The sequence below is a fragment of the Elephas maximus genome, chromosome 3 (assembly GCF_024166365.1).
Source record: "Elephas maximus indicus isolate mEleMax1 chromosome 3, mEleMax1 primary haplotype, whole genome shotgun sequence".
In the NCBI taxonomy this organism is placed as follows: domain Eukaryota; kingdom Metazoa; phylum Chordata; class Mammalia; order Proboscidea; family Elephantidae; genus Elephas; species Elephas maximus.
Window position 1 is genome coordinate 57,783,606 of NC_064821.1, and position 26,237 is coordinate 57,809,842.

At 49.8% G+C, this 26,237-nt stretch overlaps 1 protein-coding gene across 1 annotated transcript in view; it reads left to right on the plus strand.

The window, feature by feature from the left end:
• The window catches only part of IGSF21 (immunoglobin superfamily member 21), a 363,130-nt gene that overhangs the window by 312,777 nt on the left and 24,116 nt on the right, over positions 1–26,237 (plus strand). The window contains exon 4 of the mRNA XM_049878086.1: positions 1,831–1,949. Within this exon, the coding sequence (XP_049734043.1) occupies positions 1,831–1,949 (119 nt within the window). The remainder of the gene's footprint in view (positions 1–1,830; positions 1,950–26,237) is intronic.

Sequence of the window (26,237 nt, forward strand, 5' to 3'; positions counted from 1 at the left end):
CCACTGTCCTGCTTACAGAGGTCTTACAAGGACATCATTGCATTTAAGCCTCACCGCAACTCTGTAAAGTATCAGCCTCATTTTTTTAGATTAAAAAAACGGAGGCTCTGAGAGGTAGCCTGACTTGCCCAAGGTCACACAGCTAATAAACAGCAGGGGCTGGATTTGAACTTGGTTCTCTGGACTCTTTACTATTTGTGATGTGACATCAAGTCGATTCTAACTCATAGTGACCCTAGAACTGTCCCATAGGGTTTTCTAGGCTGCAATCTTTACAGAAGCAGATTGCCAGGTCTTTTCTCCTATGGAGCAGCTGATGGGTTCAAACTGCTGACCTTCCCTTAGCAACCAAGTGCTTAACCATTGCACCACCAGGGTGCCTTCTTTTTACTATTCCAGGGAGGAAAGAGCTGCCCTGTGGGTGTTTTCTATGGGAAGAGAGAACAACATACCAACTCATTTTTGCAGTCAGCTCCTATAGGCCCTATAGAAGGATCTAGAACAGGAATTGCCACACTATAGCCTGTGGGCCAAATCCAGCCGTCTCCTGTGTTTGTGCAGTCTGTAAACTAAGCTTTTTTTTTTTTTTTTTACATTTTAAAATGGTTGAAAAAAATCAAAAGAAAAACGATATTTCTTGGCATATGAAATTCAAATTTCAATGTCCATAAATAACATTTTATTGGGACACAGCCACACTGATTCATTTATGGAGTATACGGCTGCCTTCATGCCCAACGGCAGAGTTGGATAGTTGTGACAGAGACCATATGGCCTGCAAAACCTAAAATACATACTACCTGGTCTTTTAGAGGAAAAGTCTAGAAGAAGGTTGAGGAGGCCTTTCCCCTGCTCGCAGACCCTCCTCAAAGAAGCCCTCCTTCTACCTCAGGCACTGCCGACCGCTTCCTGCTGTGTGCTCTGGTAAAAACAAACAAAAAGCCCAAACCAGTTACGTTCTGGGGATTCCAACTCATGGCGACCCCATGTGTGTCAGAGCAGAACAGTGCTCCAGAGGGTTTTCAGTGACTGATTTTTTGGAAGGAGATCGCCAGGCCTTTCTTCTTAGGTGCCTCTGGGTGGAGTCGAACCTCCAACCTTTCAGTAAGCAGCAAGCGCATTAACTGTTTGCACCACCCAGGGACTCCATGCTCTGATAAGTGGCTCGTTTTTCCCCGTGAGTCTGGAGCACTGATCAACCTCTCAACCTCCTTGTCCCCTGGAATGTGGGCTCCTCCTTGGAGACAGGAATTTAGTTTCTTCTCAGCGTCCAGGGCTGGGCATAAAATGGCAGCACATAGTGTGGAAAGAAGAACTCAAATCCTGGCTCTTACCAGCTGTACTAGGGGGTGAGGGATACAATTACGCCCCCTCTCCGAGCTTCAGTTTCCTCACGTATGAAATGGGAACAGTGATCCCTCCTGGATTGGGGGTAGGGTGGGAAGGTCATGAGCAGTGAGTGAGGCAATGCACTGGGTGACAGTTCTGAGCCAGAGCCACGTGCCAGTCACAGTGCTAAGTGCCTAACACCTCAACCACGTCATTGTCACAGCACCCCTAGGAGTGGGCACCATTGCCACCCTTAGTTCATGGAAGCTGAAAGGTTAAAGACCATGTCCACCACCCACAGCTAGCTCAGACTGAGGGACGGCTGAACACGGAGCCCACGCCCTTACTCCTCCTCCCAGAACAGCACACAGACGTGTGGTCAGTCATAATAAGTGGTGAATATAGGCTGAGCCAGAGGGACTTGAGGTTGGTTCCCTGGAGCATTGTCACCTTCCGGCCCCAGAGTGACGTCTCTCCTCCTGCTCCTCTTCCTTCCCTCAGGCTGCCGGAGGTCCGGATCTCAGACAACGGTCCCTACGAGTGCCACGTGGGCATCTACGACCGAGCCACTAGAGAGAAGGTGGTCCTGGCCTCAGGAAACATATTCCTCAACGTCATGGGTGAGTGCAAGGCCCCCAGCCCTGGCCAGTGTGTGAGGAGCTGTGTGTGTGTATGTGAGTATATGCATGTGTGTGCATGTGTGCGTGCGTGTGTATGCGTGTGTGTACATGCATGCATGTATGTGTGCATGTGTGAATCCATCCATGCATGTGTGTGTGCGTGTGTGTATCCATGCAGGTGTTCGTGTGTGTACATGCAGGCGTGTGTGTGTGTGTGTGTATCCATGCATGTGTGTGTGCAAGCACAGTACAGGATCTGCCTTGGGACCACCCACCACAATGCCTATTGTGTTGGCAGGGGGCCCTCTTCTCCTTTCCCACCCCTGCCCTCAAGGGGCAAGGAGGCCAGCCATGCCGAGATGTGACCATTGTGGCCTTGTCATCCCAGGACCTTCTCCCATGTGCACTGACCTCATGGCGGCAGGGGCCATGCCCTTGTCACTGGGTCCTCTGGGCTTGGTACCGGACTGGACCCTGGAGGGGCTCATGGACATTGATGAAAATGAAGGGGAACTGAAGAAGTGATGGGAGCTGGTACAGCCTCTCAGCCTCAGTGTCCACTTCTTAGGATGGGGATGGGATAGAGACCTAGTGGGTCATTCATAGGCCATCCAGCTCCAGGCTCTTTGATCCAGTAAGGGCACAGGGTGGGAGGTATTGGGCAGTGTGTATGAGCACATTTCCCAGGCTGAAGCCCAAAGCCATGTTTGTAGAAACATCAATGGGGAGGAGAATGTGCAGGGAGGAGGGTAGGAGGAAGGATGAGCCACTCCACGAGCTCCTGCGGGAGTCTAAGACAGGATCTCAACAGGACACATACCTGGCTGCAGAGAAAAGGACTCTGCCCCTCAGCCGGCTGTGTCCTCCCTACACCCCTGGCCCTTCCAGGACATGGAAGGACCAGTTGATGAGCAGGAAGGTGCACTGGGCTGGGCAGCAGGGCTCCTGGCTCTATCTCTAGCTGGCTGTGTCCTTGGGCGAGTCAACCCCCACCCCAGCCTCAGTTTCCCCATTTGTAAAACAAGGGTATTGCACCAAGTGATCTCAGAAGCCCCTGTCAGTTCTGGCATTCTTGTCGGACGGGCTCTTTGACTCAGGTGCAGCTCTGCTGCCCGGAGTTCAAGGGACTTGGCCTTGACTCAGGCTCCCGGCTCTCTGATTTTATTGTCAAATGGCATTTACCAGGGAAACAAGGCTTGGCGTCCTCAGGCAATCAATGAAAGCAGAAAGGCCTCGTTGCAAGCCGCTGCTTCTGGGGAAATTGAAAACCTCCAAAGGCCAGGCCCCTGGAGGGACATCGATTCCCTCAGTGGCAGCATGTGGTGCGTCCTGGCTTCCTGGCGGAGCTGTGACCACGGCAACAGTGGAGTCTGTGCCGGGAATGGGTCAGGGCAGCAGGTGGCATGGCTGGGGTAACTACCCTCTCAGAGTTACTCACTCACCGACCAACTGGTTCCCCTAATACATGAACAGGACACAACCTTGGTCACACCAGGGAACCCAGCAAACGACAAAACTCAGTTTCTTCAATCAAGGGGCTCCCAGTTTGATGAGGAAAAGAGACAGGTACTCACTCATTTATTCATCAAATATGGATTGAGCACCTACTGTGTGCCAGGTACTGGACACACAGTTTTGAACAGGACAAAGTCCTTTGTCTTTAGGGGGTTTACTCCCTGGTGCATGAGGCAGACATAAAACACGTACAGAGATAAATCAATGGAATGATTATGGCCAGTGACAAATACTGGGGAGAAAATGGAGCAGGGTAATTGGATCGAGTGACTACAGGTGTTGGGGAGTGGGGGCTGGGATAAAGCTCCCGGAGGCTGCTATGCTAAGTGCTTTATATACATTGTGTCATTTAGTCCTCACAGGCAACTCAAGGGTTGTTTTTGTTGGTTGCAATTGAGTGGATTCTGACTCTTAGCAACCCCATGTGATACAGAGTAGAGCTCCTCCATAGGGTTTTCTGTATTGTAATACAGAAACAGATCATCTGGCCTTTTCTCCTCTGTACTGATGATTTGATTTGAACCATAAACCTTTAGGTTAGCAGTTAAGCACAAACTGTTTGCATGACCTGGGGATCTAACCCAAGGGTAGGTACCAAGATTAGTATCCCCATTCTGTAGATGCAGAAATGGAGGCACAGAGAAAGCAAGGAACTTGCCTAAGGTCACACAGCCAGGAATTAGTAGACCTGGGATTCAAACCCAGGCCCATCTGGTCATAAAATCTTCCTGTGACGCCAGGCTGCCCAGTGTTAAGGTCAGAACCTAGGCATCCTGACCTGCAGGCCAGCTCTCCTGCATTGCTGGAGGCTGTGTAGATGCTGAGGCTTCACTCTGTGGTGCCTTTGAGCAAGGCCGGTGCCCTCCAAAGCCACCTCCTCCTTGAAGTCCTCACTCGCTATCGATTCACCAAAGGACCCTGAGCAAGCTACTCTCTTCCTCTGGGCCTCAGTTTCGCCATCCGTACAATGAGGGGGTTGGATCAGATAATCCTAAAGCTCCCTCCCAGTGCTGACACTTGTGACTCTGTTACCCTTAGGCAGGGAAACTGAGGCACAGAGAGGTCTCCTGGAACCAACCTGGTGGCACGGCTGGCCTGGTGGTCCCTGTTGAGCTAGGTGCTGTGCTCCATGCAGGCACAGCCCCTCTCCCTGCCCTGTGGCACTGCCGGCCAAGACTGCTCCCCTCTTCCTGTCCTGCTTTCTGGGGATCAGGGCACCACCAGATGGGAAGCAGCCCCCAGAGACCAGAGACCAGGGCACGGGAATGGCAAGCAGCTGCTGTGACCCTACTTACCAAGCTGCCTGACGGGACTCAGCAGACTATGGAGGAGGCTGAGGCTGCTGGAAGGTCACAGGGAGGGGCAGGCCCAGGATGCCACCCCCACTCTGGTGCCCCCAGCTGCAAAGTAGCAGGTTAAGTAAGGCTCTGAGTTCTAGAAATTCAGGGTATCCAGGGCTAGGACTGCCTGGAACAGGACCTACACACTGGTGGCACAGTGGTTAAGAGCTCGCCTGCAAACCAAAGCTTCTACCGGTTAGTTGCTCCTTAGAAACCCTATGGGGCAGTGTTATTCTGTCCGACAGGGTCGCTGTGAGTCGAAATCAACTTGACAGCAATGGGTTTCACATCTTCCCATTCCAGTTCTCTCTCCCTACCCCACGGGCCGACACACCCATGCCCCCGATGCCAAAGAGGCCAACACCACAGCTAACAAGTATCCATCTCTGGTGTGTGCCTGACAGTGCCCGAGCGTCTGGCTTCAGCTGTGTTAGCTCAGAATCCCCGAGACAACTCTGGGACCTGGCGGCTGTTATGGTCTCCATTACACAGACGAGGGGCCAGGGCTTAGGGAGGGGAAGTGACATATCTGGGCCATAGCAGCCATCTGAAGCCAATGCCTGTTGTCTGAACCAATGGTTCTCAAACTTGAGCAGGCATCGGACCAGCCTGGAGGGCTTGTTAAAACAGATTCCAGGGCCCCACCGCCAGAGCTCCGATTCAGGAGGTCTCAGGTGGAGTCCAAGAATTTGCGCTTCTCACAAAATCCCAGGAGATGCTGATGCTGCTACTTCCGGGACTCCACTTTGAGAACCACTGGTCTACACCTCTGGGTATTTCCAAAAATACTACTACTGTACCTGTGCCTATATCTGCATCAATATCAAAATCTATCTACAGCCATATCTATATTCTTCTCCATGTACGAATGTATTTCTCCTTCCTTTCTCCAATTTTCACCTCGCTTTACCCTAGACATGGCAGGAGGCCCTATCCCTTTAGCATAGAAGTTAAGGACATACAGACTTTGGTCTTAAATCCGAGCTCCACCATTGTGACCCTGGGTTTATTAGCCTCCCCAGGCTTCAGTTTCCCCATGTGTAAAAGAGGGATAAGGGGTGTCTACCTCCTAGGGTGGTTGAAAAGATGAAATCTGATAAGGTTTGCAAACAGCCCAACGTGTGGCACAGCTGAAGGGGTCTGTTAGTTGGATTTCATTGTTTTCATTGTCGTTGTCTCCAGCCTGCCTCTCCTGGGCACAGTTGTGGCTGCCTCTCCATTGCTCCTGGTTCTACCCCAGGGTGGAGACATCTTGTCCATTTATTTGTGACTTCAAGGAACCTTAAGCCAGTCTGAGAAATAAATGTCCCAGGGATCACAGCTTCACGTAACCCGGCTCCCTGGGCGTGGGCCCCATTTCTGCCCTGTTTCTGGGTATGGCAGGGGCAGCTGGCTTTGCCGACTCACCCTCCTCTGGGCCTCCTCCCCAAAGATGCATCTAGGAAAGGAGTCGGGGTATGTCAACAACTGTGATAATGACAGGGACACCTCACACTTGCCCAATTTGTGCCAAACCCAGAGTGCTTTCATGTCTAGCATGTCACCCAATCTGTACAACAGCCCCACAAGGACAGTATTACTATTACCTCCAATTCGCGGAGGAAGCACCTGAAGATCAGGCAGGGGAAAGGACTTGCTTGGGGCCCCACAGGGCTGTGGATGTCCCTGCCCTTAGCGGTATGGATTCCATGGCTCACCAAGATCCAGAATAGGGGCGGGGGTGGGGTTTGAGGTAGGAGAGGCAGTTGAGCTGAGTATGTGAGAACCCCCCTTAGTCTAACCCGTAGGGTATTTCCCATATATAATCCTGTAATCCAGTGGCCCTATCAGCCTGAGAGGCAGGATCTTTATTGTGCCCATTGCATAGATGAGACAATAGAGGCTCAGAGAGGAAAGCGCCTTCCTTGGCTAAGGTCTGGAGGATTAAATGAGATAACTCATAGAGTGTTCTTGTTCTTAGCTGCTGTTGAGTCAGTTCCAACTCATAACAACCCTATATACAACAGAACGAAACACCGTCCGGTCCTGTCCTGCACCATCCTCGCAATCATTGCTATATTGGAGCCCCTTGTTACAGCCACTGTGTCAATCCATCTCGTCGAGGGTCTTCCTCTTTTTTGCTGACCCTGCACCTTACCAAGTATGATGTCTTTCTCCAGGGACTGACCCCCCTGATAACATGTCCAAAGTACATGAGACAGTGTCTCTCCATCCTTGCTTCGAAGGAGCACTCTGTCTGTACTTCTTCTAAGACAGATTTGTTCATTCTTCTCACAGTCAATGGTATCTTCTATATTCTTCACCAATGCTATAATTCCAAGGCACCAATTTTTCTTTGGTCTTCCTTATTCATCGTCCAACTTTGGCATATGAAAAAAAATATATATGAGGCAATTGAAAATACCATGGCTTGGGTCAGGCACATCTTAGTCTTCAAAGTAACAACTTCGCTTTTTAACACTTTAAAGAGGTCTTTTGCAGCAGATTTGCCCAATGCAGTATGTCATTTGATTTCTTGACTGCTGCTTGCATGGGCATTGGTTGTGGATCCAAGTAAAATGAAATCCTTGACAACTTCCATCTTTTCTCCATTTGTCATGATGATGATTATTGGTCCAGTTGTGAGGATTTGTGTTTTCTTTATGTTGAGGTGTGATCCATACTGAAGGCTGTGGTCTTTGACCTCCATCAGTATGTCCTTCAAGTCCTCTTTGCTTTCAGCAAGCAAGGTTGTGTCATCTACATATCGCAGGTTGTTAATGAGTCTTCCTCCAATCCTGTTGCTACATTCTTCTTCATATAGTCTACCTTCTCGGATTATTTGCTCAGCATACAGACCGAATAAGTATTATGAAAGGATACAACCCCGACGCACATGTTTCCTGACTTTAATCCACGCATTATCCCCTTGTTCTGTTCAAAAGACTGCCTCTTCATCTGTGTACAGGTTCCTCATGAGCACAATTAAGTGCTCTGGAATTTTTATTCTTACCAATGTTATCAATAATTTGTTATGATCCACACGGTCGAATGCCCTTGTATAGTCAATAAAACACAGGTAAACATCTTTCTGGCATTCTCTGCTTTCAGCCGAGATTCATCTGATATCAGCAATGATATCCTTCGTCCATGTCCTCTTCTGAATCTGGCTTGAATTTCTGGCAGTTCCCTGTCAACGTACTGCTGCCAACCTTTTGGTTAGCAGTCGAGCATTTTAACCACTGTGCCACCAGGGCTTCTCAACCTATAGAATAGAATGCTCTTAGCCCACTGCCTGTCACAATCTGAGTGCTTAATCAATAATGTCTCCAATGACAAATAGTAATCATGTCAATCAAATTCAAGCACAATGAGAAAGGTTAAAAAAAAAGGTGTCAACCCCTCGCCCCCCATCCATCACCTTCTCCTTCAAATGTATTTCAAGGCAGCTCTAAAAAATGAACATATACTGGTACTTTGGCTTGCTGTGAGATTACATAGACCCATTCTTACTCATATGCAAAGACCCTCCCTCCCAGTGAGCGGAGGTCATTGAAGCCTGGGGTCTCCTTTGTGCCAGAAGGAACTGCTAAGGACTGTGGCAGCTGACAGTAGGGCAAGACAGCCCCCCATATGGGGGTCAGGGAAGGCTCTCGGGGCAGCAGGGAGGAGGGAGAGCCGAGGAGCAGCACGGCCCAGCCCCCGCCTGTGTGGAACGTGGTTCTGTGCAAAGCGGCCCCCAGTCTGCTGTCTCTGTATCTGCACCAGCCTGTTTCCAACGTGGCTGTTTCCAGAGGCCTCCGGTGAAGATCAAAATACAAGTGTGGCTGTAATTTCACACCTATAACGTCTTGCTATATGGTGGGAAAGACATTTGGGAGCCCTGTGGGTGACACCGAGGGTGTGTGCTGCACACAGTCATTAAAATGTTTTTATCCGCGCTGCAGATAAATTGTAAGCCAATTTGAAAGTTGTGTGCTGGGCCCCAGGAACGCATTATACACAGTCACGGAAGGATTGCAGAGGAAATTCTTGGGGGTACAGGTTATCTGGGCGCAGGAGAGCATGTTAAGGGTGCGACGTTACAATCAATTAAATGTTATGAGGGCCAAACACCCCCACTCCTGCCCCCACTGCAACCAAAAGGTGCTGCTCTTCCATTTCTCCCGGAATGCCAGGGGCAGCATTTCAGATGGTAGCCCTGCCACCCAATGGGGCCCTTACAGCCCAGTAGCTAATGATCAAGGCCAAATTCCATCAGGCTCCTGCTGAATGCCAGGCACTGTGCTGAGTGTTCAATCCACAGCTAGTCATGAGAGCCTCACAGAGCCCTTGGACGTAGGAGTTGTCATACCCATTTTACAGATGAGGAAATTGAGATTCTGCGAGGCTAAAGGACTTACCCATGTGAGTGACAGAGCTGGGATTCCCACCCAGCAATGCCTGAGCCCAAAATTGGTGTTTCTTATGGCAACACTGGGCTTCCAAGGAAGACTTGGCACAAAGGCCGCTAGTAAGGCAAATGTCAAGTGAACACTGTCAGAGCAGAGAGTGTGAGGACCTCATTAATGCTGAGCACTAACTAGGACCCTGGATGGTGCAAATAGTTAACAAGCTTGGCTGCTAACTGGAAGATTGGAGGTTTGAGTCCACCCAGAGGCACCTTGGAAGAAAGACCTGGTAATTTACCTCTGAAAAATTAGCCACTGAAACCTGATGGAGTACAGTCCTATTTTGACACGAGTCAAAATCAACTCGATGGCAACTGGTTGGTGGGTATGAATTGCTATCCCGTTGTGGTTTTGACTTGCATTTCCATGATGGCTAATGATGCTAAGCATCTTTTCATGTACTTTTTTGGTCATTTGTGTATCTTCTTTGGAGAAATTTCTATTCACATCCTTTGCACTTTTAATTGGGTAATTTGTCTTCGTGTTACTGAGTTGTAAGGGCTCTTCATATATATTTTTAGATACATGATTTGCAAATATTTTCTCCTATTATGTGGGCTATGTTTTCACTTTCTTGATGTTATCCTTTGAAGCATAAAACTTTTAATTTTGATGAAATCCAATTTATTTATTTTCTGTTTTATCACTTGTGTCTTTGGTGGCATATCTAAGAAGGCTTCCCTAACCCAAGGTCCCAAAGATTTACTCCTGTATTTTCTTTTAAGAGTTTTATAGTTTTAGTTCTCACATTTTGGTCTATGATCCATTGAATTAATTTTCATATATGGTGTGAGGTAGGGGTCCAACTTCATTGCTTTGCATTAGGATATCCGGTTGTTCCAGAACCATTTGTTGACCAGTTTCTTCTTTCCCCATTGAGTTGTCCTGGCATCTTTGTCAAAAATCAGTTGACCAGAAATGTGAAGGTTTATTTCCGAACTCTCAGTTCTATTCCATTGATGTATGTGTCTATCCTAATATACGTCTAGTGCTTTTTTAAATCTGGCCACTGCTAGTCTGGCTTTGTTACTCCCCAGGTACAAGACCTTGGGCAATGAGTTCATACGAAGTTCTCCTGTGGTCAGTTCCTCAGCCCTTCCAATTGAAGGACACTCATGCTGGGGCTTTTGAGGGCTCCCTGAGGAAAAGAGGGTGCAGAAGATCCTGGGGGCTGATGGAGGTTGAACTTACTTCCATGAGGTCACGCAAAAACCTAGGATGTCCAGGGACCTGGATCCCTGCCTTTTAAGACCAGTTTCTTGAATCCAGTTCTTTTGACTCCCAGCCTAGTGTTCCTTTCTTAAAACAGGAGCAAATTTCTCAGAATGGATACTTAAGATATGGAGGACCTCTCTTGACTGGAGAAGGAGAAATGCCTATGGTTCCAAATGGGATGGGGAGAGCTGAGGACTGAGGATAGATCCTTCCCCCTCAACATTCTGCTGATGTTCCTACCCAAAACCAAGCCCATGGTAGTCAAATCAATTCCTGACTCATAGTGGCCCTGTAGGACAGAGTAGAACTGCCCTATAGGGTTTCCAAGGCTATAAATCTTTTTTTGTGTGTGTGTGCTTTAAGTGAAAGTTTGCAAATCAATTCAGTCTCTCATACTAAAATTTATATACACCTTGCTATGTACTCCTAATCGGTCTCCCCTAATGAGACAGCACACTCTTTCTCTCCACCATGTATTCCCCATGTCCATTCACCCGGCTTGTGTCCCCCTCTGCTTTCTCAACTCCCCTCCAGACAGAAGCTGCCCACATGGTCTCATGTGTCTTCTCAAGCCAAGAAGCTCACTTCTCACCAGTACCATTTTCTATTTTATAGTCCAGTCTAATCCCTGTCTGAAGAGTTGGCTTTGGGAATGGTTCCTGTCTTGGGCTAACAGGAGATCTGGGGACCATGACCTCCCCTTCTAGTCTCAGTCAGACCATTAAGTCTGGCCTTTTTAAGGGAATTCGAGGCCTGCATCCCACTGCTCTCCTGCTCCATCAGGGATTCTCTGTTGTGTTCCCTGTCAGGGCAGTCATCGGTTGTAGCCAGGCATCATCTAGGTTTTCTGGTCTCAGGCTGATGTAGTCTCTGATTTATGTGGCTCTTTCTGTCTCTCGGGCTCATAATTACCTTGTATCTTTGGTGTTCTTCATTCTCCTTTGCTCCAGGTGGGTTGAGACCAATTGATGCGCCTTAGATGGCTGCTTGCTAGCGTTTAAGACCCCAGACACCACTCACCAAAGTGGGATGCAGAATATTTTCTTAATAGATTTTATTATAAGGCTGCAAATCTTTACAGAAGCAGGCTGCTATATCTTTCTCTGGCAGAGCAACTGCTGGGTTTGAACTGCAAACCTTTCAGTTAGCAGCAGGGCACTAAACTACTGCACCACCAGGGATCTTTGATGCTCCTACCGAAAGCAAAAACCTGCTGCCATCAGGTCGATTCTGACTCACAGTGACCCTACAGGACAGGGTAGAACTGACCCATAGAATTTCCAAGAAGCACCTGGTGGATTTGAACTGTCGACCTGTTGATTAGCAGCCATGGCTCTTAACCACTACACCTCCAGGGTTTCCTATGTTCCTATAGGCCTGAGCAACATACGAGAAACACCGTTGTGCTTCTCAGAAAGACGCCAGTAGGAAAGCAGGGTGCAACTTGCAGAATTCCCTTTCAGGAAGACTGCTCATGCCCAGGACAGCTGTGGGGGATGGGTGTCTCCCAGGCAGAACTAGTGCATGAGTTTTGTTCAGGGCAGTCCAGGGGAAAGGCTAGGTCAGTGGATGGAGGCTGCTGGTCTGAGAATCCTTAGGGGTCCCCAGGCAGGAATGCTGGGAGTTGCAGCCCTCTCCACACTCCAGAACGCCTGCTGGGTTGAAAATGATCAGCTCATTCCTCTCTTGGAATGGATGAGCCCCCTGCTGGACTTGGGCTAATTACATTAACTGGCCACAGGCCACTGCAGTGGCTGCGGACTCCAGGAAGAATCCACTGCTCTGTGGAGGAGGCGGGGTGGGTTGGGATCCAGGCCAGAGCTGCAGAGGGTTCCTAGGGCCCTGAGGAGGAAGAGGCGTGAACCCAAATGTCCACCTCCCACCTCGGGAGTCCCCAGGGTCCTGAGAACCAGGCTTGGGCTGCTTTTACTCCCCAAGCCAACGTCTGGGCCGACCCACCTCCAAGCCCTCTCCCTGCTGCCTTTCTCCTCTCTCTTGGTGAGTGTCAAGATTGACCAAGGTCCTCCAAGTCACATACAGGAGGAGCCTGGATAATCCCCAATTGGAGAATTACCTATTAAATTAGGTTGATTGTAACCAAAGTTTACCTCCTTAGAGAGTTGAGGAGTAGTTAAGAATATAGGTTTTGGATTCAGACATGAATTTTAAACCCAGTTGTGCAACGAATAGTGATAAGAGCAGCTGATGTTTGTTGAGCATTTACTATAAGCTAGGCACTGTTCTAACTGCTTTACACCTGTTATCTCATTCAATTGTCCTCTAAGGTAGGTTCTGCTTTTACCAGAAAACCAGCTGATGTCAAATCAACTCTGACTTATGGCGTCCCTATGCATGCCAGAGTAGAGCTGTGCTCCATAGGGTTGAGGTTCTATTATTACGCCCCCATTTTACAGTTGTGAACACAGAGACGTTAAAGGATTTACCCAAGGGCATGAGTTTAGTAAAGAAAGAATTAGGGATACTAGGATACTAGGATTCAAATCCTGGCAGCCTGGCTCTAGAGCCCACAGGCCTAACCACTAGGCTACACTGCTCAAATCGAAGCATGACCTGCAGCCTGTTTTTCTGTCTGTTAAGTTGGGGTTACGGTAGCACCTCCCCCATGATTTTGCTGGGGGATGAAATATGATAGCCATGTAAGGAGCATTATCCCTAGCTCAAGGTGAGTGCTCATGAAAAGGGTTTTTGTTATTGCTAGTTACCATTGAGTTGGCCCCTGACCAGTGGTGACCAGATTGGTTGCAGTTCAGACCATTGTGATCCACTGGGTTTTCATTTTCAGACGTAGATCACCAGGACTTTCTTCCTAGTCCTAGTCTAGAAGCTCTGCTGAAACCTGTTCAGCATCATAGCAACACACAAGCCTCCACTGAGAGATGGCTGATGACTGAGCATGAGGTGCTTTGGCTGGGAATGGAACCCAGGTCCCCAGCATGGAAGGTGAGAATTCTTCCATTGTGTCACCAATGCCTCATCTGTTCTTATTTCCCAGGCTTTTGGCCCTAACCCTTACCTGTGAAGTCAACAGGGCTGGGGATGGGCTCAGAGCTGCGGAGGTGACAATGTCCCAGCAGAAGCCCTCTAAGCCAAGCAGTGGCAACAATGGACCCCTAGCCTAGATAATGGCAAAGGAAATCAGAAAAGAGAATGGGGTTGGGCAGCCCTGAGTCCAGTCCCACTCCTTCACTCTCTCGCTGTGACTTTTCCTCTCTGAGCCTCGGTTTCCTAATCTGGAAACTGGGGTAATAAGTGTTCCTGCCTCATAAGGTGATTGTGAGGCATGTACATGATGGTTCCTTGAAGCACATCATGAGTGCTCGGCCTGGGTCTGCTGGCATCACTGTTAGGGCCAGATGGGCAGTCAGAGGCAGAGAGAATGGGAGCCAGCCCAGGGCTCAGGCAGCAAGCACAGAGTCTGGACATGTGAGGCATTTCCAGGGAGAAGGCTCAGGACTTGAGGACCAATTGGAAAGATGGGAACAGATGTGAGAGACATAACAGGGCTGGCACCGGATGGAGATGGCCTTTTGAGAAGGAACCAACAGAGCCACGTGATCTCACTCAGCAGCCAGTGACCACAGCAAATGGGCCACTTGGGGTGGAGAGTCCAGGGCAGCAGGCCTGAGGACCTCTGCAGACCTCTTCCCTGCTGGCTGGAGCTTCTGGGGAGGGGGGCATCTAGCTGGGCATCTGGGGCCCTGAGACAGCTGGCTGGGCTGGGCTAGCCATAAGCTGGCCAGAGGCAGGGCTGCAGCCCGAGGGCCAAGGCAAGAGTGGCCAGGGTCCTCCAAGCTGGGCCTAAGAGGAGCTTGGAGACTGCCATCTTGAGTGCCTGGACTTGGCCAGGAACCTGGATGAAGGACGGCCACTCTGCGTGCCTGCTGCCCACGAGCCTCCCAGCTGGCAGAGGTCACTGGCTGAGAGCCATTTCAGAGAGGGGCCAGACAGATGGGCTTGGGGCTCGGAGGGGCACTTTGGAGTTGACTGGGTCATCTAGCAAGGACAGCCACTTTCCAGCTTCAGCCCCAAAGGCCTGACTGCTGACCACCTCCTGGATAGGCTTCTAGAATCCTCCCTCCTCTTTCTGATCACGGCCCTGCAGAGCAGAAGTGCCCTTGACTACAGCCCACAGTGCACCGGGCCACAGGCCTCGCACATTCCATTAGCTAGCCTTTAAATCCCTTACAAACTCAGAGGCAGGCCCTATGATGTCCCATTTACAAGTGAGGTAACTACAGACAGCTCAGAGAGGTTAGGGGACTTGCCCAAGGCCCCATGGTAAGGGGCTGGGGCTAGGATTTGAGCTAAGGTCTGCTGGAAACCAGAGCTCACGACTTTTCCGTTGCATGAGGGTGCCAGGAAGACAGATGAACATCCCTCTTTTCTGAGTGTGGGCAATATGGCCACTACTCTAGGCTCCGAATCAATGTCCTCAGCCAGGAGATAAGTTGCCAGGCCTCCTCTCAACAAGGACAACATGGAATATTTGGGCTGCACAGTCATCTGGCCCTTCTGACAATCCCGTGAAGCTAGAAGAGCAGGGATCGTTATACCCATTTTACAGAGGGGGAAACTGAGTCTGCTAATAAAGGGAAGGCTGGGATTTGAACCTGGACACTGTGATTGCCACTCTCCCTCTTTGGGGACCAGAAGCCCAGAGGTTGGAATGGAGGCAAGGCTACTGAAGTACATGCTGGGTGTGACTTGAAAGCCACTTAACCTCTCCGATCCATTGCTGTGACTAGAGGAATCAGATTTAGGCAACACACGCTTTTTGTGGATCTCGTCCCTGGGGCCACAGAGGTGACCATCACCATCCCTTCCTCAAGGGAACGTGGTGTCTAGTGAGGGGGGGAACAGACAGACCATCTGTTCACATTTATTTATAAGCACCTATTATGTGCTTGGCTACTAACCAAAAGGTTGGCAGTTCGAATCTACTAAGAGTACCTTGGAAGAAAGGCCTGGCCGTCTACTCTTGAAAGGTCACAGCCATTAAAACCCTATGAGGCACGGTTCTACTCTGAAGCACATGGGGTTGCAATCCGTAAACTGGTTTGGTTGGGTTTTGTTTTGTGTTGTTTTTAATGTGCCTGCTGTGAAGAAAGGGCTGAGAGGCTGACAGCACTCCCATTTCCCTCTAGATGGTCACAGGGGGTTGAGATTCATTAACACAGGCAGCCAGGACATCATGATAAAAGCAGTAAATTTGTACATACTGGGTGCCAGACATTGCTCCAAACACTTTAAATATATTCATTCAAGCCTCACACCCCCAAGAGGTAGGTACTTATTATTTCCATTTTAATAAATGAAGAAACTAAGGCCCAGAAGGGTTAAGTAATTTTCCCAAGGTCACACAGCTAGCGAGTGGCAGAGCTTGTTTTCAAACCTAGGTGGCCTGGGTCCAGAGCCTCCATTCAGCTTCTCACAAAATAGCCCATCACGCCCACCAGAGCCAAGCTGAAGAGACTCATCTGCTCTCTTGAATTGTCCAGGCAGGTGTCTGCAGCCCCCCCGAGGCCCTCACAACTCCCTGGACCTTCCACGTCTCACCTACCAGGGCTCGCTTCTTGTTCCAGGCTTGCCTTTCCCCACAGCCCAGCCATCCCTCTTGGCTCCAGCCTCAGAGGCCTGCAGTTGCATCGTTAAACCTTGACAAGTGGTAGGTCAGTGAGATGCTTTATCCTCTCCGCCACTGGGAGCTGGATTTAGTGGCTCCGGCAGAAGGTAAACTTTCTCTCTCTAGGACAGGCCTCTTAATTACGAGTGAAATGTGGCTGTTGAAACTGCAGCACCTCGGGCCCAGTGATTTAAGAAGCAGGCATCAAGCTGAGGTTACAGGTGTTAACAGAGCTGTATCAGAGCCCACAGAGACGGGATAAGAGGGACTATGGGGGACAGTGAGATGGCTCCCGGAAGGATGCTGCCCATAGACAGTCCTGGAAGAAGGAGTAATCCCACGGCCTTGTGCACAGAAGGGGAAACTGAGGCCAAGATCACACTGCAAGTCTCTTGGCCTGGGAGTTAGCAATCCTGTCTCTGCTGCCAGCTTGCAGTGCCTCCTGGGACTCAGTTTCCCTTTCTGTACATGAGGAGGCCTGACTACTTCACTTACCCCCTGGCAGCAATAATCACAATAACCTTACCAATAAAAGCTAGCACTGATTGAGTGCTTATTACATGTCAGGTCAGGCATTATACTAAGCTGTTTATGAGCGTTTACTTGATTAATTTTCACAACAGCCAGTGAGGTCATTATTACTATTTTTCCCATTTTACAGAAATGGAAACCGAGGCTCAGAGAGATGAAGCAACTTGCCCACGACCACATGGCTAGTGAGTAGTCCAATGAAGAGGCCAAGTCTCTCTCTCTGAAGCCAGAGCCTGAACTCTAGGCTCTGGGAGTGACAAGAGGGATATAAGATCCTGTTTCTGCCCTGAAGGAATCACCAAAAGATGGGGGAGACAGAGAAGGGCACAGATTTCCAGAATTCTAGCAGAAGGAAAATAAGGACTCTGGGGAGGATGAGGGTACAAGCTGAGGGTTGTGGGAATTCCCAGGAGAGCCTCCTCCAGTTGGAGGTACTCAGAGGGCTTCATGAAGGAAGTGGCACAGAGCTGGGTCCAGCAGGTTGGGGGCAAATAGGACAAGTGGCATTTCAGACAGGAGAAACTGTGTAGGCAAAGGTATAGGGCAGGAACCCATGGCAGGCAGGAAGCAATCCTGAGTGGCGGGTACCCAAGACACAGGTAAGGGAGTCGGCAGTAAGATATGACAGTAATAACAACAATAATGACAGCAGCTGACATTTACTGAGTGCTGGCCAGGTCCAGGCAAGGGTCTGAAGACTTCACATAACGCTCACAATCACCCTGTCAAGTACATATTATCATGATCCCCATTTTACAGATGAGAGAACTGAGACAAAAAGAGGATAAGTGACTGCCAAGATCCCTCAGCTAGTAGGTGGCAGAGCCAGGATTTGAATGTGGCAGCCTGGCTCCCATGCTGGCACAAGGCCAGCTGCTCGTGCTATGCCTAGTCCCTGAGGGGGCGAGGGGAAGTGAGGAAAGGTCCTCACCGGGTAGGCTCTCCTCTCATGCCAGGCTTCTGCAGGCCCCACCAACCTTCTCTCCACAAGGCCTGGCCACAGGCAGAGAGGAAACGAGAGGCCAGAGCAGGCCTCTGCATCCTGGCGAGCTCTGTCTATTGGGCATGGAAAGCCAAGGGGAGCCTATGGCCAGGGATGCCAAGGGACATCCTGGAGAAGCTTCCAGCACAGCCCAGGGATTTGGGAGCAGGGGAGGATAGTTTCTGGGGAGCCATGGTGCCAGCCACACCCTCTCAGCTGATTCTCCCTATGGACCATGGGGAGAAGGATTCAGAGGAGGGAGAAGATGCAGGCTGAGAAAAGCTCCAGGCTGCCAATACAGATGGGCGATGAATTCCTGCCTGGACCCCAGGCCCATCAGAGGAAAGACCCTAACTCCTGAGACTTCCGAGAAGGAGAGCCTGGGCCCTTGTCTGCAGACCGGCCCTGCTATCTGACCGCTGCTGTTACACCGTAAGCCTTCCCGCTGTAGCTCCCTCTGGGGTCCCACACGCAGAGCCACAGACTTTGAGAACTGGGGGGGAGGGATTTTAGGAATCACCTAGTCCAACCGCATGACTAGATCAAGGCAAGCCAAGGCCCCAAGAGAGATCCCATAGCAGGTGAGTGGCAGAGGTGGACACTGAGCTCAGGGAGAGTGTATAGAGGCTACAGGCCCGGGCTCAGGGGTTAAGCCAGACACGGGTTCAAGTCCTAGCCTTGATCCTCACTGATCGAGTGGCTTTGGACCTATTCCTTTGAAAACTTCAGTTTCTGCCTCTTTAACATGAAGATAATCCCCTACGTCCTGGGCTATTGTGGGGTTCTGATGCACCATCACCTGCCTGTCAGTTCATTGTACTGCGGTGGCTTGCATATTGCTATGATGCTGGAAGCTTTGCCATCATTTCAAATGCCAGCAGGTTCACCCATGGTGGACAAGCTTCAGCAGAGCTTCCAGAGCAGGAAGGACTAGGAAAAAGAGCCTGGTGGCCTAATTCCAAAACCTCTGTGGAACACAGCAGAATATTGTCTGATATAGTGTGCAAAGATGCAAACATACGAACAATCATGAAGATGGCACAGAGCTGGGTAATATTTCATTCTGTTATACACAAGGTCTCCATGAGTTGGTGTCAACTCACCAGCGGCTAACGACAATGACAAAAATATATGTGAAGCATTTAGCTTGGAGCCTGCCAGAGGGTGACTACAGGGAGTAGAGGTGATGGTTATGGTCCGCCACAGTGTGCCCAGGAACCCACAGGCCCTCGACTTGGGGCAAAAGAGGAGGGTGCCCCTTGAACAAGTCCAGCCACACTGATTCACCCCTGCAGACATCAACTCTTGAAGACCTCCTGTACCAGCCCTGTGCTGGGTTCCCGTCAGTGGAATGAACCATTCCCCACCCTGAGGAGCTCCAGACCAGCAGTGAGCAAGTGATATGGGCAAAAGCCAGCCAGAATCAGAGGTTACTGATCACAGACATGACGTCCAATGCTTACATGGCACCCGTGCCAGGGGCCAAGCGCATCACAAACATTGGCTCATTTAATCCTCACAACCACCCTATGAGGTAGGCACTGTTATGATCCCCGTTTTACAGATGAGGGAACTGAGGGCAGGATGGGTCTATTGAGGGATGAGGTTAAAGAGGTCGGTGTTCCTGGGACGTCTCTAGACAGAGATGAAATAGGTGGCTGAGGTCCTCAGCACATGGGGTCCGAGGGTAAGGCCAGGGGAGAGAGACCACATAAACTGGATCTCTGACGTCCCCACCACCCCGGCACAAGCCCCTCTATCTGCCCTGACTGGCAGTTAGGTCCCTTTGGGAATGAAGTCTCAGCTCTTTAAAGACACAATCTAATTTTTTAAGCAAGTAGAGTTACATGTTAATCGTGTAACCCAGAGGATGGGAACATAAGTGTTCATTGTGCAATTGTTTGAACTTTTCAGCATGTTTGAAAATTTCCATAATAAAATGTCAGGGAGAAAGAAATGCTCAACTCCCCATCCCACAAAATAGCCCTTCTCCTCGGTGCCTCCCCTCCCCTTCCCCTCGCCTCCCACCCTGGCTCTGGAAATTGCTTTATGAGAAGCAAGCAACAAGAATGATTTACTTGCCCTCTGACTGAAGAAATCAATCCTAAAAATGCTGATAGGACAGGAAAAACTGCCGGCCGCAAGGGCCCCTGGGAAATCTCCCGCTGAGCTGCGCAGGGGGAGGGGCAGATTTTAGGGCTCTGCGGGGGGGGGGGTTCAGAAGTTGGGGGTGGTACAAGGGGCTGGGCCTGTGGAATCACACGAGGACTTCTTGCCACTCAAATGTTGGAGAATGAGGGGATAATGGGAGATCGGCAACTGAGGCCCAGGGAGGGGAAGGGACTCAAGTCACACAGAAAGTCAGTGGCCAGTCAGTCACCTCACTTGAGCCCCCTGACTCCCAGTTGATGCCTTTTCCCAAGACGCAGTGGTAAACTAAAAACCGGTAACAACTAGAATTGATTTTGTGTTCGCTAAGCGCTGAGTCCTGGTGGCATAGCCGTTAAGAGCTCAGGTTCTAACCAAAAGGCTGGCAGTTTGAATCCACCAGGCACTCTCTGAGGAAACTCTAGGAGGCAGCTCTGCTCTGTCCTATAGGGTTGCTATGAGTCGGAATCAGCTTGACAGCATCGGGTCAGGAAGTGCCAAATACTTCATTCTCCACAAGCACCTTACAAGAGGCAAGCACCATTGTCAGCCTCATTTTATAGGGGAGGCAACAGGGAGACTCAGCAATTACAGGGACACACTGCTTCTAAAGCGAAGGGCGGCGACCTTGGAGCCAGGTTTCTCCAGGCAAGTCAGCCCCCGACCCATGGAGACTTCATGCACAGATGAGGGGATCAGACCATTGTGATCCACAGGGTTTTCACTGGCTAGTTTTTGGGAAGTCGATCACCAGGCCTTTCTTCCTAGTCCATCTTAGTCTGGAAGCTCCCCTGAAACCTGTTCAGCATCACAGCAACACACAAGCCTCCGCTGATAGATGGGAGGTGGCTGCACATGAGGTGGAGGGACTGGGAATCGAACCCCAGTCTCCCACATGGAAGGCGAGAATTCTACCACTGGACCGCTACAGTCCCCTATCCAAGCCATGAGGCAGAGGTATTCCGGGCTGGAGGAGGAGCAGGGAGGGCCCTCCACCCCAGAGCCTCAATCTGCAGCCCCCTGCTCTCTAGGAGGACAGAGGGACAGAGAGTAGAGACTTCTCAAGGAGGAACCCAGCTGATGCCACTGCCACCCGGCCAATCTCAAACATGCTTTCCCATTTGCCAGGGCCTCCCAAGATTCCGTGGGCTCCAGGAGGGGAGGCTTCTCTCGTAAAGCTACAAATATGGTACCTGGTGAAATTGCCCATGTGTGTAATATATACCTCTGGGATATATGGAAAACATCCCCCAAATTGGCCAGCTTTGCTGCTATTTAAAACAGATTCATGTCACACCCCATAGATTTCATCTCTGCAGAAACGGCACCTATTGCAGGGCTTACAGCCATCCTCTATATTGCCACATAAACGACAATGGCATGGAAGAGTTGAGGCTGCCACGTGCAGTGGGGGCCAGACAGGCAGCTGGACAGCAACCCCCACGGATGGGCGGGCCCTCAAGGGACTGAGCCAAGGAAGGCAATTAGAAAATGTAAAATACTGAAAAGCAGCCAACCAGGGCACAAGCAGAATGTTGCACTGGTTGTGAGGGGTGAGGCTTAGGAGACTTGGGTTCCTTTGACCCATTCAGTGCACAGAGCCAGAGAGGCCCCAGAAAGTTCCACCTCTCCCCTGTGTGCTGAAGCCTAGAGAAGGCCAGCTGACATCCTCTGTTGCCCTGAGCCTTCTCCCCCAGTCAGTTATAATGTTCACGCCCTTGACGAGTACATCAACTCTGAGGGGTGGTGCTTGTTGTATCTAGTTTAGAGACAGCAGCTTACATAGGTCGAGGCAAAAGTTCACACACTTAAGCTTGTGTTAGAATCACCTGAACCCAAAACCCAAAACCAAATCTATTGTCATCAAGTCGAATCCATCTTAGAGCAACCCTATTGGACAGAGTAGAACTGCCCCAAAGAGTTTCCAAGGAGCAGCTAGCTGGTGGATCAAACTGCCAACCTTTTTGTTAGCAGCTGAGCTCTTAACCACTGTGCCCCCGGGGCCCCAGAATCACCTGAAAGGCTTGTTAAAATGCAGGTGCTAGACCCCACCTGGGGAATTTATGATTTAGCAGGTCTGGAATGGAATCCCTAAGTGTGCAACGGATTAACAAGCTCAGCTGCTAACTTGAAGTTTGGAGGCACCTTGAAAGAATGGCCTGGCAATCTTCTTCTGAAAAATCGACCACTGTTTACTCTGACACACATGGGATCGCCATGAGTCGGGCTTGGCTTGAGGGCAACTGGTTAGTTTAGGTCTTGAGTCTGGCTCAAGAATTTGTGCTTCTAACAAGTTCCCTAGGTGATACTGTTGTTGCTAGCCCTGGTAACAGACTTTGAGAACCACTATGTTAAATTTTATGTTAAATGAGTCGAAATTGACTTGATGGCAATGGGTTTGGTTTGGTTTTTTAGGGTTAAAGGCTTAGCCTGGAAACTAGCACTAGAATACAAATCCAGACCCAACACCCAAACCTGTGGCCTGGCCTCTCCATGACCCCTTTAAGCATGTGTGGCATTTTCTGTCTCCATCAGCAGTACCCTAAGCAGAATGCTGCTCTGCCTATCCTCAGTGATTCACTGCCTTGCCTTGCCTGCCTCGACTCCCCCCTACTTCCCCAGAGCAGTCAGCCAGCGCCTCCAGTTGGGGTTGTTAATTTTATCTTCCAGCACCGCACACAACAGCTGGCAGGGGAGGGGCCAGACAGGTGAGCGGGTGCTGCCAGCCAGCTACCGTGGAGAGGGGGCGGGGTGGGTGGCTATGCCTCCAGCCGCTCGGTTCCCTGGTGATCCTGCTCCACTCAAGAAGGCCTAGGGAGGACCCCGGGATGGTGGCAATGACCAGGACCCCCACCTTTCGCCCTGGAATCAGCCTGTGGGTTCCCACAGCTGCTTTCAAGCTGAGGGAGGCAGTGGGCTTGGCTCAGCAGCTGCCACATAAAAGAGCCCGTTGCAGCCCATATAAGCACAGACGCTGCGTTTATCTCTCCTGTCACCGATGGCGGCTCCATTTGGGGGCTTTTTGTCTGTTTTTTTTTTCCCTTGGCTGCTGTTACTGCTCAGTTCAATATTTAATTTTCCCATAAACCGAAGAGTTGTGCTTTTTCCTCTCTCTTTTTCTTGCCAGAGTACCCCTCCCACTGGTGGGGTCTGCCTCTTCAGGCCTCTGCTGAGAGAGAGGGGCTTGGGCAGGACTAGAGAATTCAGCCCTTCCAAAGTGGGTGGGGGCTGGAGGGCAGGATACCTGGGTCCCTGCCCCAAACTCATTTATTCATTAGTTTGACAAATATTTACTGAACAAATCTTTGTGTACTGGTCGGTGCCTGGAGTTGAGAAAACAGACAAGTCCCTACCCTCATGGTGCTTACATTCTAGTGGGAGTATTGGAGAAAAAGACAAGGACGCAAACCTGTCTATGAGATAATTATAAATTATAAACTGCCATGAGCTCTCTGAAGAAAATAAGCAAAGGGCTGTGACAGAATAAGAGGGGGACATAGCTTAGATCTGAAAACCAGTTCCTGTTCTGTCAGTTCTGATTCATGGTGACCCCACGTGTGTCAGAGTAGAAATGTGCTCCGCAGGGTTTTCAATGGTAATTTTTTGGAATTAGATTACCAGATCTTCCAAAGATCTGAGTGGACTCAAACCTCCAACATTTTGGTTAGCAGCTGAACTTATTAACTGTTTGTACTACCCAGGGGTTCCTAGCTTAGACGAGGAGGTGACATTTAAGCTGAGACCTGAAAGATGAGCAGGACCTAGATATGCAAAAAGCTGAGTGAAGGACTACAGGCAGGGGGAAAAGCAGGTGCAAAGGCCCTGAGGTTGGAAGGAGTTTAAGGTATTCAGGGACCAAAAACATCTCCGTGTGGTTGGGAGCATGGTGATGGGGCTGGGATGGAGTCGGGGAAGGAACATACAGGTCAAGAAGGGGGCAGGGTCCCCAGCATTGCAGGGTCCTGTGCTTGGAGAAACAAGGGATGGAAGGAAATGAAGATGTATTGAATTCCTCCTGTGTGAGAGGCTCTGAGATTAGGTTGATGAAAGGCAAAGCTCCCATCCTCGGGGAGCACACAGCCTAGCGGACAGACAGATACAGACCCAGGACAGTATGACAAACCCTGACAAGACAAGCATAGGATGCTCCCAGCACACAGAGGAGAGGTGGTAACCGAGTCTGGCAGGATCCAGGAAGGCTGCTTGGAGGAGGCCACACCTAAGACCAGCCCCAAAAGGTGAGATGGTGTCAAGCAGGTGAGGTGGTGAGCATGGTGAGGAAGGAACTGCAAGCAGCTCAGTGTGGCTGATGTCGAGAAGGCTTCCTGGAGAAGATGCTCTTCCGAGCAGCATCTTGAAGGAGTAGAGAGACTGGTGGAGAGGACAGGAAAGAACAAAAATGTGGAACCAAAAAAAAAAAGAAAAGAAAAGAAATTAAAATAGGAACATGGAGGGACATTTATATTCATGGACACTTATATTAACAGGCTGGTTTTCTTTTTTTGAAATATAGTGTAATGACTAGAAGCTGATTGAAAAGGAAGGCAGTCAATAGAGCAGACATGCTGAGAGGGAAGAATGGAATTTTTTTTTTTTTTGCAAATAATATAATTTTGAACTTGTCTTTCCCCTCCTCCGCCCCTCCCCAAAATCTAATTGATTACCACCCCATGATAAATGACTTCTTGGGGCAGGAGTGTGCTAAGCAGCTTCATAGAGTGGTACCCAAGGAATAGGAGAGCGATTCCTCCCTGGAGACAATGGCCGTTCCCTGGAGGGGAAGAAACCCCCCTTCCATCTTTCTCTTCGAGGAGGGGTGTGGACAGTTCTGTTTGTTCAACACTTTGCCATCCCTATAAAAGTATTATGTTTATTTTCTCATTTGCTTCTCCTCTCAAAAACTCTGAAGTTGAAAGGTTGGCAGGGTATGTTTTATCGAACCCATTTTATAGATGGGAAGACTGATGACTAGAGGAGCCAATTGACTTGCCATGGTCCCATGGGATGGTGGTAGCGGAGCCTGGGCTAGAACCTAGGTCTATTAGAGCTGGTACCCTAGGGGAAAGGTGAGAGTAAGTTTCGTGCTGGAGACAAGGATTTAACTCTGGTACGGACAGTTAGACACAGCCGTGGGGCCTGGATAACTCCAACCCACAGATAACCCTACAGGCATTTGTCACAGTGTTATTCTAGTGGCAGATTTTTCTTTCCACGAATGCCAGGGCTTCTATCAGAATAGGTTTGTGTTCCCAAATTGCAAAGGCCACGGGATGATTTACAGAGCACAGGAGAGCTGCCACACTATCTCCAAAGTGAGTTATGATGACCGAAACAAAGTTCTGCTTTCGGGATAAAGGCAGGCAATATTTCAGAGTTAATTTCATAAAACGAATCGCCCAACCATTACCTCACTGCGTTAAGGTTCACTGTCGAGTATAAGATAACTTCAACTCCTGCCTCCCTCAGTGGCGGCTGAGCAGGGGCGATAGAGGTTAGCGGTGACCTGTGGCTGTGTCAGGCAGGAATTCACTTTACCTTCCCTCGTACTAGACAAAATTAGCCAAAGAAACTTCTAGCAGCAATTCTCTCCACTTACGGCAAAGTTAAAATTAAAGCAGAAAGTCCACTGGCTTGGAGGTCAGTTGATTCAGGAGGGTTTTATGTTCGCGGCCTTCAATTCACCATGATGGTGGACTTGTAGAACAGGGGTGGTCCCTTCCTACAGCCCAAAACCAAAAGACTAGCTGCCATCTAGTCCACTCCGACTCAGGGCGCCCCCACGTGTGCACCGTAGAACTGTGCTCCCTGGGGTTTTCAATACTGTGACCTTTCCGAAGCAGATCGACAGGCCTTTCTCCCAAGATACCTCTGGGTGGGTTCAAATCACCAGTCTTATGGTTAGTAGTCAAGCACTTAACTGTTGGCACCACTCAGGGACTCCCTCCTACAACCCAGGGCTTGTGTTATACAAATGGAAGAATGTGTCCAAAAGTGGTTGTAAATTCTGAAGCTTTACCCATGTCTAAGTTGTTGCTAGGTGCCATCGAGTTGGCTCCAACTCATAACGATCCCGTGTACAACAGAACAAAATGTTGCCCAGTCTTACACCATCCTCACAGTCATTGCTGTGTTTGAGCCCATTATTGCAGCCACTGTGTCAAATAAAATATGCAGCTTGGTGTCTCTTCACCTCAGAAGGCTCATATCAGGTGAGTGGAGCAGTCATTTCTGACACACTGTCACACAACCTCTGGTGTGGAGCAGCTAGTAATGAGGGATGTGTTCCCCCATCCCCCAGGAGAGCATTGCACTAGCACAGGAACCTCTGAAAGTGCGCTCTCATGGTCCCCAGGAATGAGGCCGTAGTGGTGGGAGCACTGGGTACTGTAGCAGAAGAGTGCGGGAGAGATTGGTGAGCCAGGGGTCTTCTTGATGATTCTTTGCCATTATATGCCACCTGGCTCTCCTCTGAACACAGCTAAA